General features: G+C 39.2%; 2 protein-coding genes across 2 annotated transcripts; both read left to right on the top strand.

Annotated features, from left to right (window-relative positions):
• Nucleotides 1-1544: 1544 nt before the first annotated feature.
• Nucleotides 1545-3772, top strand: LOC133721349 (probable LRR receptor-like serine/threonine-protein kinase RKF3). Its single transcript, XM_062147931.1, has one exon. The coding sequence runs from the start codon at nucleotides 1701-1703 to the stop codon at nucleotides 3555-3557; it is 1857 nt and encodes a 618-aa protein (XP_062003915.1). The 5' UTR covers nucleotides 1545-1700; the 3' UTR covers nucleotides 3558-3772.
• Nucleotides 3773-13809: 10037 nt separating this feature from the next.
• LOC133721700 (probable LRR receptor-like serine/threonine-protein kinase RKF3) lies at nucleotides 13810-15972 on the top strand. The gene has a single exon (XM_062148383.1). It carries the CDS (start codon nucleotides 13953-13955, stop codon nucleotides 15792-15794), a length of 1842 nt encoding a protein of 613 aa, XP_062004367.1. The 5' UTR covers nucleotides 13810-13952; the 3' UTR covers nucleotides 15795-15972.
• The last annotated feature ends 134 nt before the right edge of the window (nucleotides 15973-16106 follow it).

The raw sequence follows: 16106 nt of genomic DNA on the forward strand, positions 1-16106 counted from the left end.
TATTATTTTTCATGTTTATAACTTCCCCCGGACCTCTTTCTTAAAAAAAAAAACTTCCCCCGGACCTCAACATCCTCATGGCCTGCCCTATATGTCACATTACGAGCAAGGGCAGAACCGATATTTTACTATTTTTTACTGTTAAATGAACAGTAAGTGAACTTTAGTATATACTAAATTACGATTAACAATTGTGCATCGGAGTTTATAATAACTACACGAAGCGTTGGGCAAAACCTAAAGGCCGAATTCAAGAACCCGACCCAAAAGCCAAGCCCAAGAACCTGCCAGAAGGCCCAGCCCAAATCCCCTGCTCTTCTCTGTAACTGAGCAGCATAACGGCATAACCCAATCACTCCAACATCTATGAGTGATCTATATATCACCTGCTAGATGTGAATAACAGAAAAGCGTAAAGGCAATTATAGGATCAAGTAACATGAAATCAAAGGTAAGTCTGCCTAACAAAGTTTTACCATGTCAACTGCTGAAAGGGTAAAGAAGGAGACAATGAAATTTATATACCAAAAAAAAAAAAAGAAGGAAGACTGAACTACTTGGTTTCCAGTTAAGTTCTTGAATGAATTTGCTGCATTACAATTTTAAGATAACAAAAGGAGCAATAACCCATTTCACTTTGCCACACATGATAAGGCAAATGGACATTATAGTCTATAATGTAACAAACTGAGGACAGCTTGAAAAATTAAAAAGATCGAAAGCCAATAAACTGATAGAGAAGTCTTAATTACATTGATCCTGTTATCAAACATTCTCAATCTTGATCCTCCTTATTTCCTTTCTCTCTCCAGCTTTCCAATCCTTTGGTCATGCTGTGTAATTAGGGCTTCGATTTCGTTGATCTTTTGCTTCTCCAGTAGCTGAATGATCATCACCTCCTGATTACCAACCGCGGCATTGTGTTATCATATAACAGTAAATTAAGAGACCATGCATGAAGTACAACATTGCCAATATATGAACACGAAACTAAAAGATGGAGCAAACAAAATTGTATTTGTAGATCTAAAATTAACATGTAACCATATGAATTGAGAGAGAGAGAGAGAGAACTGGAACAAATCCATATCGTAACCATGATGAGAAATCCTTCTTCCAATGTAGATGTGTGTGATGCTTAGTAGCTACTCTACTAACAATACCATTATAAGTAAGAATGAATCCAGCAAAAAGAATTAAGCCCTCCAAAGTCCAAACACATCATACCAAGAAGTCTTCGTTCTTTTATTAGCAAAAACCTATAGATTATTACTAAAAAGGAAAGAAAATTATTCAAACATAATATAAGACAAGGCTAATGATATTGTTGGTGGCATGATTGAAGCAATTTGAGCTCATCATGCGCAAGCTGAATTTGACCATCCAACCTCCAAGGTTTTAAATCAGACGGTCCGGAATCATCTGATCAAAACCCACTGAGAGGTGCGAGCACCGTACACCCAAGACCCCCAATTTTAAGAGTCGGTTATTTTGTACTTTCCAAGCTGCTTCCCTCCACAAATATAACTGTCGAACCACATTTTGTACCATTACCACATTTTGTACCATAGGGCAGGAGAATGTTTTAAGCAATGAACATAGAGCTGTTGACTTTTCGGATTTCTCAAAGGTAAAAGATCTTCATTGTCAAGCAAACACTCTCGTAAGTCCAATTTTCTTCGTAGCAAATAATTAACGCTATGCTGTTCTTCTTCTTCTTCTACCTCTATCTTGGATTAGTACCAATTAGCTTTCCTAGTTGTGGCTTCTTCCTTGTTAGTGGCCAAGAAACCCCACGTACAGAGTTGGGTATTTTTTCATCATGTCCATTGAACATTGAGGCTCTCAGAGAATTAATCTTCGAAGGTACTCCGAAAGTTCTTGATGTCCAGACTGAGTGCCAGTACATCCTCGAAGGAATCCGATTGCTTCGATCGGATTATCTCCGATCCACCGGGTACTTTTCCCCACCTTCCTATGCCATAATCTCATGCTGGGATGCATACCAAGCTTTGATCAGCGAATCGATACCGGATTTAAAAATTGGATCCACTTGTGGGTTTAAGCCCACTTTGCTGTCAGAGACTTGTATGAATATCACAACCCGGTCTGAATTTGAAAGGTTGATTCCCAAATCAGAATTGCAGGTAATTGAGGGTGCTTGTAGCCAGTCTCTAGATGATTATTCCCCTTGTTTTTCGTGTAGGCGCATTTTGTCGAGTCTGAATATGTCTCATTTTGGTAGAGGGTATGATGGGAATGTAGCAGATTGCAATGGATATCCATATATTTATGCTGCAGCTTTTGGTAATAGGAAGGGACCAATAAATTTGAGTACAGCCAAGTGTTTGTTCTCACTAAACTTCAATTCTTTTGATAGAAAAACTAAAAACAAGCACAGGGTTTTGCTTTGGGCTGTGTTGATAGGAAGTGTGTGTGGATTCACTGTGGCATTTTTGGTGGTTTGGGTTCTTTGGGGGAGGCATAGGAGAAGGAATAAGAAGATGAAGGATCAAAGTGAGACGACGGGGTTTGTTTCCGCCATAGAAATTATAGGTGAGAATACCAGCTTGGCTAGGTTCCCATTTGAGGAACTTAAAAAGGCCACGGAGAATTTCGCCAGGGAGAACATAATTGGGATTGGAGGCTATGGAAATGTGTACAAGGGTACATTGGCAGATGGGTCTGAAGTAGCTTTGAAAAGGTTCAAGAACTTGTCTGCTGCCGGAGATGTAATGTTTGCACATGAGTTGGAGGTTATTGCTAGCATTCGGCATGTGAATCTTGTCGCGGTGAGAGGCTATTGTAATATAAAAGTGCCTAGGCAAGGCCACCAAAGGATAATGGTGTGTGACTTGGTGAACAATGGAAGTCTCTACGAACATCTTTTCGATTCAAGGATGAAGAAGAAACAGCTCAGCTGGCCAATTCGTCAGAAGATTGCACTTGGAATGGCTCGCGGATTGGCTTATTTGCACTATGGAGTGCAGCCTGCTGTAATCCACAGAGATGTCAAAGCAAGCAATGTGCTTCTAGACGAAGAATTCGAGCCAAAACTGGCTGATTTTGGTTTAGCAAAGTTCACACCAGAAGGACAGACACATATGCACACAAGGGTGGCTGGGACATTTGGGTATGTTGCACCGGAGTATGCTTTGTATGGGCAGTTATCCGAAAGAAGCGATGTCTACAGTTTTGGGGTAGTGCTTCTTGAACTTTTGAGTGGAAAGAGAGCAGTTATTGAAGCTAGTGGTACTGGTACCACAACTTTGCTTTTGGCAGATTGGGCTTGGTCACAAGTGAGGAAAGGCAGACCATTAGATGTTATAGACGAAAGCATTCAGAACTTAAGCTCTAAGGAAGTAATGGAAAACTATGTAATGGTTGCAGTTCTTTCTGCTCATCCGGAATCACATGCGAGGCCAACAATGGACCAAATTGTCAAGATATTGGAAAGGGATTTTCAAGTTCCCTCAAACATGGACGCCTCTATTCATAAAATCGATCAGTCGGCAAACTCTAGTGGTTCGAGTTACATTTCAAGCAATACTGGTTAGTGATCATTTAGTTGAGATGTTGGGGGCTTCCTCTGCCTCGATCATGGTTGTTTATATGTTTTAGGTTTCAGTTTTCATTGTTGGAATTTGGAAAGATAAATACTAAAACAGAAGAATGTTACTAAAGGTGCAGATTTCATTGAAATTATCATAGACATTAAGCTTGTAATGGAAAGGGATTCTTATCCATGAACCAACCATTTTAATTAGTTTCATTCAACTTTATATTTAGGGTGGAACACACAATCCCCCTGAAAAATTTTCTGCACCGACATTTTTCATAGTGGAGTTCTGATTAGTAAGGGTTTTCAAATCCTATGCCAGCTGTAATGACAAGAACTTTAATCATATGAATCTTAATGCAACATTATTAGGTCTTCACTTTTGAAGTCTGTTGGTATAATGGAGACAATCATTAAGCATCGATCACCAGGTATATTAAAAATCAGGTTGCAGTTCTGGCATTGTTAAAATAAGCTAGAGTACTATTTTCAACACTTAATGTAGGTTGATTGTCAGTTGTCTTGGACTCTTGGTTATACTAACCCTATAGTTTATGCCAACAACTCATGAATTTTGTCATATAACTTTGGGTCAAGAACAAGTAACGTTACAACTTGAAGCATGTTTGCAAGTGTTGTAGTATTCCGGAAATTGGGTCAGTTCATTCAGAGTATCTGACAAATAAGTAAGAGAAAAAATTACAATAACCTTGTATTGACAATGGTATACACGAGCTCTGTTATGTACTTCGATCAATTTTCCATCAGGCCTGAAGGCCATATGTATATATACGAGGAGATACACAAGCTCTGTTTTTTACTTGGATCACAAGCCCAGTTAGAAGCTCCCTATAAATCTTAATCCAACATACATAACCGTCGATCAATAAAAGTATGTGTACTTTCTATTATGTATGTGCTACAAAGGGTGTGCAAAATCTGTAAAAGGTGTGTAATATTAATCTGTTTAAAAATAATTTCTGGCTGTGGAACTACCGGCGACAAAGGGTGTGCAAAAACTGTAAAGATATCTAACAGTAATCTGTTTATAGATCATTTCTGGCTGTGGAACTAATTATATAGCATAAGCCCTGAGGTAAACTAAAAAGGACAGGATAGCTAGTCATTGAAGTTTGTCATCACCAAGGTTCAAGTCTCTGATGATCTTCTGCTTGGTTTCTTTCATGTCTAGCCCTTTTTTGGTTCTGAAGCGAGACCTAAAAGATCATATTATTCTGGTACTTGGTCAGAAAAAGGGTCATTGACAATGACTTTGCATGTCACTTCTTTAAAAGTGACAATAGACTCCGAATGTCCTCTGCGTGATCAGGAGTCCCCTCCTCTGCAACTCCTCATCCAAAAGTTCAGCGAGCTCTCCATGGAGTCTATGTTCCACTAGCTTCTGCACTAACCAAAGACGGAAGAAATTATTTAAACCAACAAGATCATTCGGATGAAACTGAAACAATACCATCAAGATCGATGATCTCACATAAAGCTTTGCTTCATTCTTCAATTTGTGCTACTATACTTTCTGTAACTACATAGCTACTAACTTACTACGGAACCCGAATTTTGCTTAGTAAGAGGACAGATATAACATAAAAGGATTAGAACCAAAAGAAAAAATGATCCCTCGGTGGTGTTCATTATCGGCCACCATGTATGATCATTAAAGAAAAAAGTTGCACATTAAAGGAATAAACGTACCCCTCTGTTACTGCCACCATGCATTTATACAAAGAAACGACTGCTGTAGAAGAATGACCGATAATTACATCTTTAATCACTATTAATGTATCAGCCTCCATGATAGAGAATGCGAACGAGGAACATAGAGAGAAGATGATCGAGGAAGCAGAGAAAGAGAGAGGTGAGGGCAGGATTAGGGTTAACGGCTTTTGTGATCAGAGTGAGGGATTTTATATGTGGCTAACTTCTATTTAGGGTTAAGTTACTAGCAGTAGCAAATATCATGAAATTAAGTTTCGAGATATTGTGGGATTTCAAATATGAAACAAAAACGGATGTCATGGGATTAAATCAAGGTTTTGAGATATTCAGGGATCTTATTGTTAAATTACTCCTTTTTATTTTCTGATAAATAATTTAACATTATTCCTAACTTTCTTTTGTGTGCCAATTTATCATGAGATACTAAGACATTTTACTTTTGATAAATGTGCTATATTTTCTATTTTATCTCTTAAGTAACTCATATGGAGTGAAAAATATGAAATACATTGAGTTGCCGCACGTGAGATGGTGAGGTGAGTTGCATAAAATTATCTAAAAAACTATAGTCAAAATTATGGAGTAAATCGACGGAATAGAGTAAAGTTAGGAAGTGTTTAAGGAAAAACGTAAATTAACAGAGAGATAGAGAGAGTAATGTTTCTGAGTGAATGAGGATTCATGTGTATTATTCATCTCCCAAAGGAGTGTATTTATAGGAGTACATTTGTAGTGTGAAAGCTCAAAGATAAACTCAAGCTTGATATCAACTTGATTTACAGCTGCAGCTCCACATGGTGGCTGTGATGATGATAATTGCCATGCTTGTTGCCCTTTGGCATAAAGCTTGACACACAAGTCTCTATACCTACATTATACACTCAAGTACCTATTGTATACATGATATAGACATTTATACTATGACTCATATATACAACATGATGAGTCATATATACTACAACACTCCCCCTTGGATATTTCATGTCAATAGTATTGTCTAGGCTGTGCGCTTCGAAGTTGCCTCGTTAAAAACCTTGCCAAGTAATAAAACCCTGTGGGAAAAAACAACCTTGGTCGAAGGAGAAAAAGAGCACAACGTGCATGAGTATGGAGTAGTAATATCACAGTTTCGAAGATAAGTGGAGTCTTCTTATCAGCATCATAAGTAGGTAATATGTCTACGAGAGGGATGCAATAGAGTTGCTGCAACAAAACCTTGCCCGGTAAACCCAGTGGGAAAAACCCGTGGTCGAAGGAAAAAGATGAGCAAAAGCATATATGTTGAATCAAAACATCTTCAGGATGTAGTTTAAGTGGGGTGACCATGTTAAAGATGTGCCTTGTAAAAACCTTGCCAGGTAACAAAACCCAGTGGGACAAAATAACCCTGGACGAAGGACAAAAAGAGTACACGATGGTCAAGTGGGTATGCTTCTGGATACTCCCCCTGATTTCAACATCTCCTTTGTGTCTCCCAAACGTGGTGCTTATCTCGTTGCCTCATTAAAAACCTTGCCGAGTAATAAAAACCCTGTGGGACAAAAATAACCTCGGTCGAAAGGGAAAAAGAGCACAACACACACTTCACGTTTTGAGACCATGTATGTAGACATCTCCCCCTCTGATTGATCTTTGAGGAGAGTCTGTTATTGCTGATTTTATGCTTGATGTTGTCGCTTTTGATGCAGCCTTGCTTCATTTGTTTCAAAATAAGCAGCATTATCTTAAATGCTTGTAGGCTCATCTGTGGTAGACTTCAAACCACAACTGTTCGAACATGCGTAACTATGGATCCAGTCCATATACATTCACGAACTACTTCGTGAAGAGCAATAATCTCTGCATTGTTCGAAGATATAGCGACTAAGGTCTATTCTGTAGACCTTCAAGATATCGCGGTCTTACCCATGGTGAACACTTTACCAGTCTGGGAAGGCATTTGTATGGGTCAACAGATACCAAATATCAGCAAAACCTTCCAAAAACACTTATGTCATTTTGGGGTAGGGATAGAAAACGCAGGCCAGCGTTTGGCGGCGTTTCTGGTGTGTGATGGGTCTGATTCCATCATTTCTTTGTAGGGATAGAATAAGCCCATATCGATCGTACATCTCAAGTTATCGAAAGATATCTTTTTACACCAATCTAATGGCGTTGCGTTGGCGCAGAGCTATACCTTTAGCTAACAAGTTTATGGCAAAGTGAGATGTCCAGTCTTGTGCATTGAGCTAAGTACAATAATGCGCTTTATTGTACTTGAGTAAGGCACTTCAGCCTCTCTAGCACATCTTCGTCCGATCATCCATTCAGACGAAGAGGATCCTTTTCAGGATCAAGACTACGAATGATCATGGGGTGCTTGAAGGCTTGACTTTGTCAAAATGCCTAAGCATCTATCAACACGGTGCTCAAGTTCAAAAACTGAGGCTTAATCGTGTTTCCCCAAAAATCCTTCATCTCAAACTCGGATTTCAAGTGTTCAACGGTTTCCCTTAACTCTTTAAGGGCTTCTAATGAAGATCATGTCTAACATGAAAACCGTGATAGAATCCAAAACTTGTTATGGAAACGCACGGGCATATCCCTTCCCAATCAAGTAGTCACTTTAGTGAGCGTTTCAATTCTATTGCAAACGCGCTCCGTGGTCTAGAGCCACTTGATTTGGGTAAATAAAGTTTCACTATGAACTTTCTTGTATATTTCGTATTTAGATCCCCATAGAGATACGTAGTGACCATATTTATAAGCTGCATGTTCAGTTATTTGGAAACTACCAAACTGACAGGGTAGTGGATGTAATGTCATCCATTACGTGAGAATATGTCTCATCGTAGTCAATTCCAGGGCGTTTTGTGAGAAGCCTTGCGCCATAAGGCGAGATTGCCATCTCGTTTTCTCAACACGCTTTCTAACGAAGACCCATTAATCAATAGGTTTTATGTAAGGAGGTGTTGGCATCACTGGCTCAAAGACCTTCCTCTTCGTTTAATCTGGATCGCATCTTTCCATTTAGGCTAAATTTCTCTACGTTGGTATTCATGCTTCAACGGAGCGTGGTTCGATATCATCAGTCTCAACAAACTCATGCGCAACAGAATGCGCAACTACATCATCACTTATGATGGAGTTTCTATTTCATGTCTCATGTACACTAGTGTAATTTTCATAGAGCTCTATATTCTCAGGAATAGGTTCTGACGTTGAGGTGTCCCCCAACGATAACCATAATCCAGAAGATACTCATGAGACGGATGTTGAGTGTCGATGATCTAAGGATGCCAAAATATCCTTCGAATCCACGGGCTTCCCACGCATCCTAGCTGGGGCCATGGCCTGTAACGCCAGAGTGCCACTTTCTATGGCGTTGGCGCCTTGCCTACCTCTGTGTAGGGTGGCGCTACGTCCTTTTGTAGGGACGTCCTTCCTTGCAAGCATTTTTGCAGCAAATGTGTGTGATCTCGTCACTTTAATAGGGATCGAGATGAGACATAGTGGGGACAGACCACGACAATTCCTGTCGTTCCTGCTGAACATTCGTGTTCTTATCTCCCCCTAACGACGGGAAGACTGTCTCATCAAAGTGACATCCGTAAATCAAACGGGAAAGAGATCGCCTTTCAAGGGCATTAAGTGGCGGACGATTGTTGGAGTCTCAATTCCAACTAAGTTGCTGACTTGTTTTTAAGGACCTACCATAGGCGCTGTGGCGGCGCAATTGGCACATAAATGGCTCGCATTGGCACATAAATGACTCACTCGAATGTGCGTAAGTACAAAATATTTGTACCTAGTCACTAGCTGTAACGCAGGGATACATTGAGTGGGGGTAGGTCATAGAGGAATTAGCATAGTTGTATGCGATATTGCATCACCCCAAGCGGATATAAAGAGATTGGTGCGCATCGCCAATGTCTGAACTACCATCGTAGTTATTTCTACGAGACCATTTAGGTGTGTATATGGGAATGTGATGTCCAACATCACTCCCTTTGCAATAACCATCGAAAATCTTCGATGTATACTCACTAGCATAGTCAAAATCCAAATGACTAAATAGGATGATCCGGGGAGTGAGCCCGTTGTCATATTATATGTGCTATGAGTATAGCATAAGCAGCTTTTATAGATGGACAATGGCACAACACATGATTAGTGTGTTTGCGTGTCAACCAACATCATGAGATATTTAAATGTCCGCAAGTTGGTTGAATAGGTCCACAAATATCACCTTGAATTCTTTGCAAGAATGGCATATTTTCTTTAGTGTCCTTTGCATAGGATGGTCTCAATCCTATTTTTGCTAAAATAGCAAGCTTTGCAAAACGAATGATATCTTTTAGAAGTAACTCTTTGGACCAATCTTTGGTTCGTACTTCTTTTCGTTGTGAAGAATGGATGTCCGTGTGAAGTCTTTAACATACGGAGCATCATATCACAACTTGGATATCTCAAACGTTCTTGCCAAAGCCTATATGTGTCGGAATCCCATAAGTCATCTCTTTTGACATGGTTTGATTCAATGACTTGAATAGTGGTTGCATGCAACCCACTAGAGCGACACATAAGTTTCTCTAATACTCGTTTTATGTCCGTAGTCATTAGAGGTGATGCAAAGGAACTCCTGTCCATTCTCACAATGTGTTTTCACATGAAAACTATTGGCTCTTTATATAATGTTCGGAATTTAACACATGTCCATGACATTGAATAATAATGCGACACTTTATTAATAAGGAAAATAGCCAATGATTACATCAAAGTTTTCCAAAGTCTATTCCATAATAAAATCAAACTTTAGACAAATTGTAGTTACTTAATCCGTTTGGTAACTCCAATGAAATATGACCAGGAAAGTAGAGAGATGTTGGTGGAGCGAGGCTCGCTTAAGTACCCCGATCTCAATTACTTTCCTAGACATCATACTACATTGGATGCGCCACATGAGAAAAAGTTTTAATACAATTGTCATTTGACTAAGGCACATTTGCCATTCTTGGAAAATAGAAAGGACTATTCTAATCAAAGTCTGCGGCATCCTCGTGCTCTTTATCTGCAGCTTTGAAGTCCTCAGTGGTGAGAGTGATATCTTCACCATCTTCATCTTCAGCAAGATTGATATCTTCATCTTCAGCAAGATTGATATCTTCATCTTCAGCAAGATTTATATCTTCATCTTCAGCAAGATTGGTTTCTTGCTCTCTCAATTGCCTATACTCCTTGTAGCTTGCAGCTAGTTGGGTACTTGCATGGCATTGCTTGAACCAATGCTCAATTGATCCACATCGTTGTGGATATTGCCAAAGCGCTCTTCTAGCGCTACCCATAGGTCTCTTGCATCCTTGATCGACATGTACTCTAATCTGAGAGATTTATCCATGTGGCGTCGCATCAAGATGATTGCTTGAGCATGCTTTGTGGGTGTTCGTTGGAACACTAGGCCCTGGTCAGGTGCCTGGATTATGGGCAATATCCCACTCGCAGTGAGATGGTTCTCAACGTCGGTTACCCAGCCATGGTATTCCGAGCCTGTTGAGTCAAGCATTGGAAAGTCGAGTCTAGGTTCATTCGACATCCTGAAAAATAAGAAGAGAAGATATATTAGTTTCGGAGTTTAAACTTCCACGAAAATTAAAATAATAAGATTTCCGAGCTATGCTACCAAGAAATCAATTTCCAAGAATATTTGGATTTAGACCAAGCAATGATGTTTGCGGACGCTCTTAGTCCGAATATTATGAACACTCTTAGTTCATTGATTTACGAGCACTCTTAGTTCGTTTAGCGTGAATCCCCACGATTCCGCTTTAAGTCCATAAATTGATGTTTTGTGGACGCTCTTAGTCCGATTATTATGAACACTCTTAGTTCATTGATTACGAACGCTCTTAGTTCGTTTAGCGTGAATCTCCACGATTCCGCTTTTAGTCCATAAATTGATGTTTTGTGGACGCTCTTAGTCCGTTTATTATGAACACTCTTAGTTCATAGATTACGAACGCTCTTAGTTCGTTTAGCGTGAATTTCTATAATTCCGCTTTTTTATTACAAGTCCCTGAAAATAAGAGAAAGGAGTCCCTAAAAACTCAAAAATGGGAACTTTAATCTTTAAAACTTACTTGTTGAAATTCAGAGCAAATTCGCTTCTGAATAGATCCCACTTCAAATGGTGTACATATCTCAAGACGGCTCCAACTTGGCTGAAATTTGGAGATCAGATATAAGAGACAGAGATTAACAACTTTGATGAAGAAAGGATTTTGATTAGATGTTCCGAAAAGGACGTTTCTCGGCGTGCAAGTAGGTTGATCTGCACAGGAACGAGCATGCTGAACAGCTCCCACTTTGAATAGTGTACATGTCTCAAAACTACTTCAACAGGGCTGAAATTTGGAGGTCAGATAGAAGAGACAGAGATGAACAACTTTGATGAAGAAAGTATTTTGATCAGAGGTCCTGAACAAGATGTTTCGGGGCGTGCAAGCAGGCTGTCGGCAGTGTCTCGGCAGCTGCTGCGCAGCTGTTCGGCAGGCCTTCAGCAGCGGTTCAAAAACTTCCGGCGGCCGGTTCAGGTGGTTTCCGGCAGGTTCCGTCGATTCTGAGGCCGGTTCTGGGCTTCTTGGATCAATGGCTTTGATATGAGCTAGGGTTTGGAGGCTTTTTGTAGGTTTGGAAAAATGACTTCGATTGCTTGATGAACTTCCTCTACTCTTGTCAATTTCGATTCTAAATCTAGAGCAACTTCATGCTGATAACGTGTTTAAGGAAAAACGTAAATTAACAGAGAGATAGAGAGAGTAATGTTTCTGAGTGAATGAGGATTCATGTGTATTATTCATCTCCCAAAAGAGTGTATTTATAGGAGTACATTTGTAGTGTGAAAGCTCAAAGATAAACTCAAGCTTGATATCAACTTGATTTACAGCTGCAGCTCCACATGGTGGCTGTGATGATGATAATTGACATGCTTGTTGCCCTTTGGCATAAAGCTTGACACACAAGTCTCTATACCTACATTATACACTCAAGTACCTATTGTATACATGATATAAACATTTATACTATGACTCATATATACAACATGATGAGTCATATATACTACAACAGGAAGTAATTTATCAAATTTAATAAGTCATAGTGGTCAATTACCAGACATTGAAAAAATTAGGAAACAATTTGGTTGTTTTGCTTAAAGTATATAAATTATCTTTATATCGTGTTGATCCACATAAAGAAGAATGTAATAAGTAGCTGACCCCGTCTTGATGATTCTATCTATCCTTCTAGATGATGGAAGCATCTCACTAGCTAGCGTTGGATTTAAGCTCCATTTCCATCCCATATTTTACATCACCTCTGCCTTTTCTCAACAAGAAGATATTGTTATTTTGGCCAGTCAAAGTTACATTAAGGATCTTAATCAGGATTAGGCCAGTTATTTAGTGTTTCAGTTAGCAACTTAGCATAAATACTCCACTAGCAACATAATTAAAGGGTTATTTGATTCCATTACTTAGGACAAACACAAAGATGTTAATTAGAATACACCATTCAGTTGTAGTCCAACCAATTAACTAAGTATTACTGATGCCTCTAGAAGGAATTACAGTTCATGTATCTTACAGGTAGACTTCCATAAGAGACAAACATTCCCAAGTCCCCTTTGGCAGCTCAGCTAAACCAATTTTTTTCCTATTGAATTTTATATCTTAGATGTTTTCGATCAGCACGCCCGTCCATCTTCTTGACTGAAGTCATTATGATTGATAGCTCTGATCGAGGAAAATGAACTTGTTTTTGTTTTTCTTCTCCAAACCCTACTGAAAATCCTTAGTACCAAAGATCATGACTTCATGATCGAGTGTTAACCAACTAACTTTTGTGGTATTGTCACTTGTTTTGATTTCCTAAAAATCATTATTGTAGTGTTTTTTTAGCCATTTCATTGATCATAAAGTTGTCATTGTTTTTTATTTGCACTTAATTATCTCACTTAGAACATATTTAGCAGATTATCTATCTTGATTTCTTAGTTATTTAGAGAACATGTTTAACTTTTTATCAATTTTAACAATTGTACCAGACCTTAAGTGGTTTTCTATTTTAACTTTTAGTTATTTCACTCTTAAATATAGAGATTGAGATGAGACTCTCTATTATTTTTATAAATTTAAAACATTCTTTTTAAGCTATTTAGTGTAATTATTTTCTTCATTAAATGAATAATATAAATTTAAAACTAGCTAAAATAGAGAAAAATTATTCAGACGTATTTTAAAAGTGATTAGCTAAAATAATTTTGTAGCTATTTTGACTAAAATTTAACTATAAAATAACTAGCATTACTAAAAATATTCGCAAGTCGCTTTCAAACATATTAACAAATATCTTCATTAAATTCTAGACCGACAATTAATCACAAATAAAATAGGAAAGTCAGCCCTATGAGCAGTGACAAACCCAAGACTCCCATATTCAAAAGTCAGTTAGGACCAAATCCACAAGTTACCTCAAGAAGTTTCTTCCCTCCAATAATAACTCACATTTGAAGACTCAAGACTCCAACCATTTCCAAGCTCCCAAAAACCCAAAGTCAAAATCCCATTTCCGTCTCAAACAAGCCAAAATCTTCTTCCCCATCATCAAAACCACAAATCTTTCCATGAAGATCTCATCTCACTCTCAAATGTCTCTTTTCCAATTCCTCCTTCTTGGATTAAGCTTAGGTTTTGCCAATTCCATAACCATTAACAATGAAACCTCTGCACATAGAAATCTGGTTACCAATCCTATGTGTCCATGGGACACAGATTCCCTCCAAAAACTCATCACCCAAAACGATCTCCCATTTCCATTACAGGACATCTCCACTGAATGCCAGTACATGCTTCAAGGAATTCGTCTCCTCCGATCCGATTATCTCCGAACCAACGGATCCTTTTCTCTGCCTCCAAATGTCTTGGAGGCCTGCTGGGATTCATATGAACATTTAGTCCACCAATTCATTCCGGGATTCAATATCAGATTCAGTTGCGGCTACAAGACCAACTTCATTTCCGAGACTTGTATGAACATTACAAGTAGATCCGATTTTGAAAATTTGGTTCCAGCCTCCCAGTTGCAGCAAATTAAGTCCTCTTGTGACCAGTCTCTGAAGACCGATTCGGCTTGTGCTTCTTGTGTGGATAGCTTGAATAGTGTCAGATCCTCTTACTTGAAAGGATCAGATGATGGGAATGTTGAAGATTGTAAAGGGTACCCTTATATATATGCTGCAGCTTTTGCTAACAGGTTTGGACCAACTGACATAGGCACTGCAAAGTGTTTGTTCTTGCTTGATTTTAGTTCAGCTAGTCCCAAGTCCAAGAACACGAATGCAGTGATGTGGGGAATTTTGTCTGGTTGTGTCGATGGTTTTGTTGCGGCACTTGTGGTGGTTTGGTTTCTTTGGATGTGGCACAAGAAATGGAGGAAGAAGAGGAGAGAAAACTTGGCTCGAGTCGAGGTAGTGCCAGATGTCGAGAGTGGTACTAATTCGTCATCGTTGAAGTTCAGTTTTGAAGAAATTCGAAAGGCTGCAGGGAATTTCTCAAGAGAGAACATAGTTGGTATGGGTGCATATGGCAATGTCTACAAGGGGGTGTTACCAGATGGTTCTGAAGTTGCACTGAAAAGGTTCAAGAACTGTTCTGCTGCTGGAGACCAAGGTTTTGCACACGAAGTTGAGGTCATTGCTAGTGTTAGGCATGTGAACCTTGTAGCATTACGAGGCTATTGCACCGCGACGGTGCCAAGAGAAGGGCATCAGAGAATAATAGCTTGTGATTTGATGAGAAATGGAAGCCTATATCAGCACCTTTTTCAACCAGGATTCAAGAAGCTAACTTGGCCTATTCGACAAAAGATTGCGCTAGGAATGGCTCGTGGGTTGGCCTATTTGCACTATGGAGTTCAGCCTGCAATAATTCACAGAGACATCAAAGCGAGCAATGTACTTCTAGACGAAGCATTTGAGGCAAAACTAGCTGATTTCGGGCTTGCAAAGTTCACACCGGAGGGACAGACACACGTGAGCACAAGAGTAGCCGGGACACTTGGATATGTTGCTCCCGAGTATGCTTTGTATGGGCAGTTATCCGAAAGAATCGATGTGTATGGCTTCGGGGTTGTACTTCTTGAGCTTTTGAGTGGGAAGAAAGCAGTTGTGGAAGTTCTTGATGACAATAGGCCTTTGTTGTTAGCAGATTGGGCATGGTCACAAGTTAGGGAAGGTGGAGCTTTGGGTATTATTGATGAAGGGATGGCAGAGTCGGGTGTACAAGAAGTGATGGAGAAGTATGTTTTGGTTGCGGTGCTTTGCTCTCATCCTATAGCATATGCTAGGCCAACAATGGATCACATTGTGAAAATACTTGAAAATGATGCTACTCCAGTTCCTTCTATTCAAGATAGGCCTTTTTCTCTTTTAGCACAAATGGATGATACCGAGAGATCAAGAAGCTAGCTTCTTGATCGAGAACAACAAGTGTAAATATTCGATTAATTGCGGTAACGTGATCGTTTATATTCATCAATGTCTGTGGTATGAAGTTGTATTGAACTAGGCTAACATACGCTAATTCAGTAATTCTATTTGATGGCAGGACTCCATTGTCCTTAAAACGGGCAGTAATGCCTATATTTCGAAAGTTGGTTGTGCATTTGGGATTTTTTTTTCCTTGTTACTTTGGATTGATTTTTTGCTTATTAATATCCTAGGTGTATTTATAACTTTTATCAATTTTCTTTTTCTAAAGAAAAAATGCTCACAAGCTGG

The sequence above is a fragment of the Rosa rugosa genome, chromosome 7 (genome assembly GCF_958449725.1).
Source record: "Rosa rugosa chromosome 7, drRosRugo1.1, whole genome shotgun sequence".
Classification (NCBI taxonomy): Eukaryota; Viridiplantae; Streptophyta; class Magnoliopsida; order Rosales; family Rosaceae; genus Rosa; species Rosa rugosa.

Bases quoted from the DNA above. Each gene is read 5' to 3' on its own strand.
- LOC133721700 (XM_062148383.1), top strand. From the start codon at position 13,953: ATGAAGATCTCATCTCACTCTCAAATGTCTCTTTTCCAATTCCTCCTT.
- LOC133721349 (XM_062147931.1), top strand. From the start codon at position 1,701: ATGCTGTTCTTCTTCTTCTTCTACCTCTATCTTGGATTAGTACCAATT.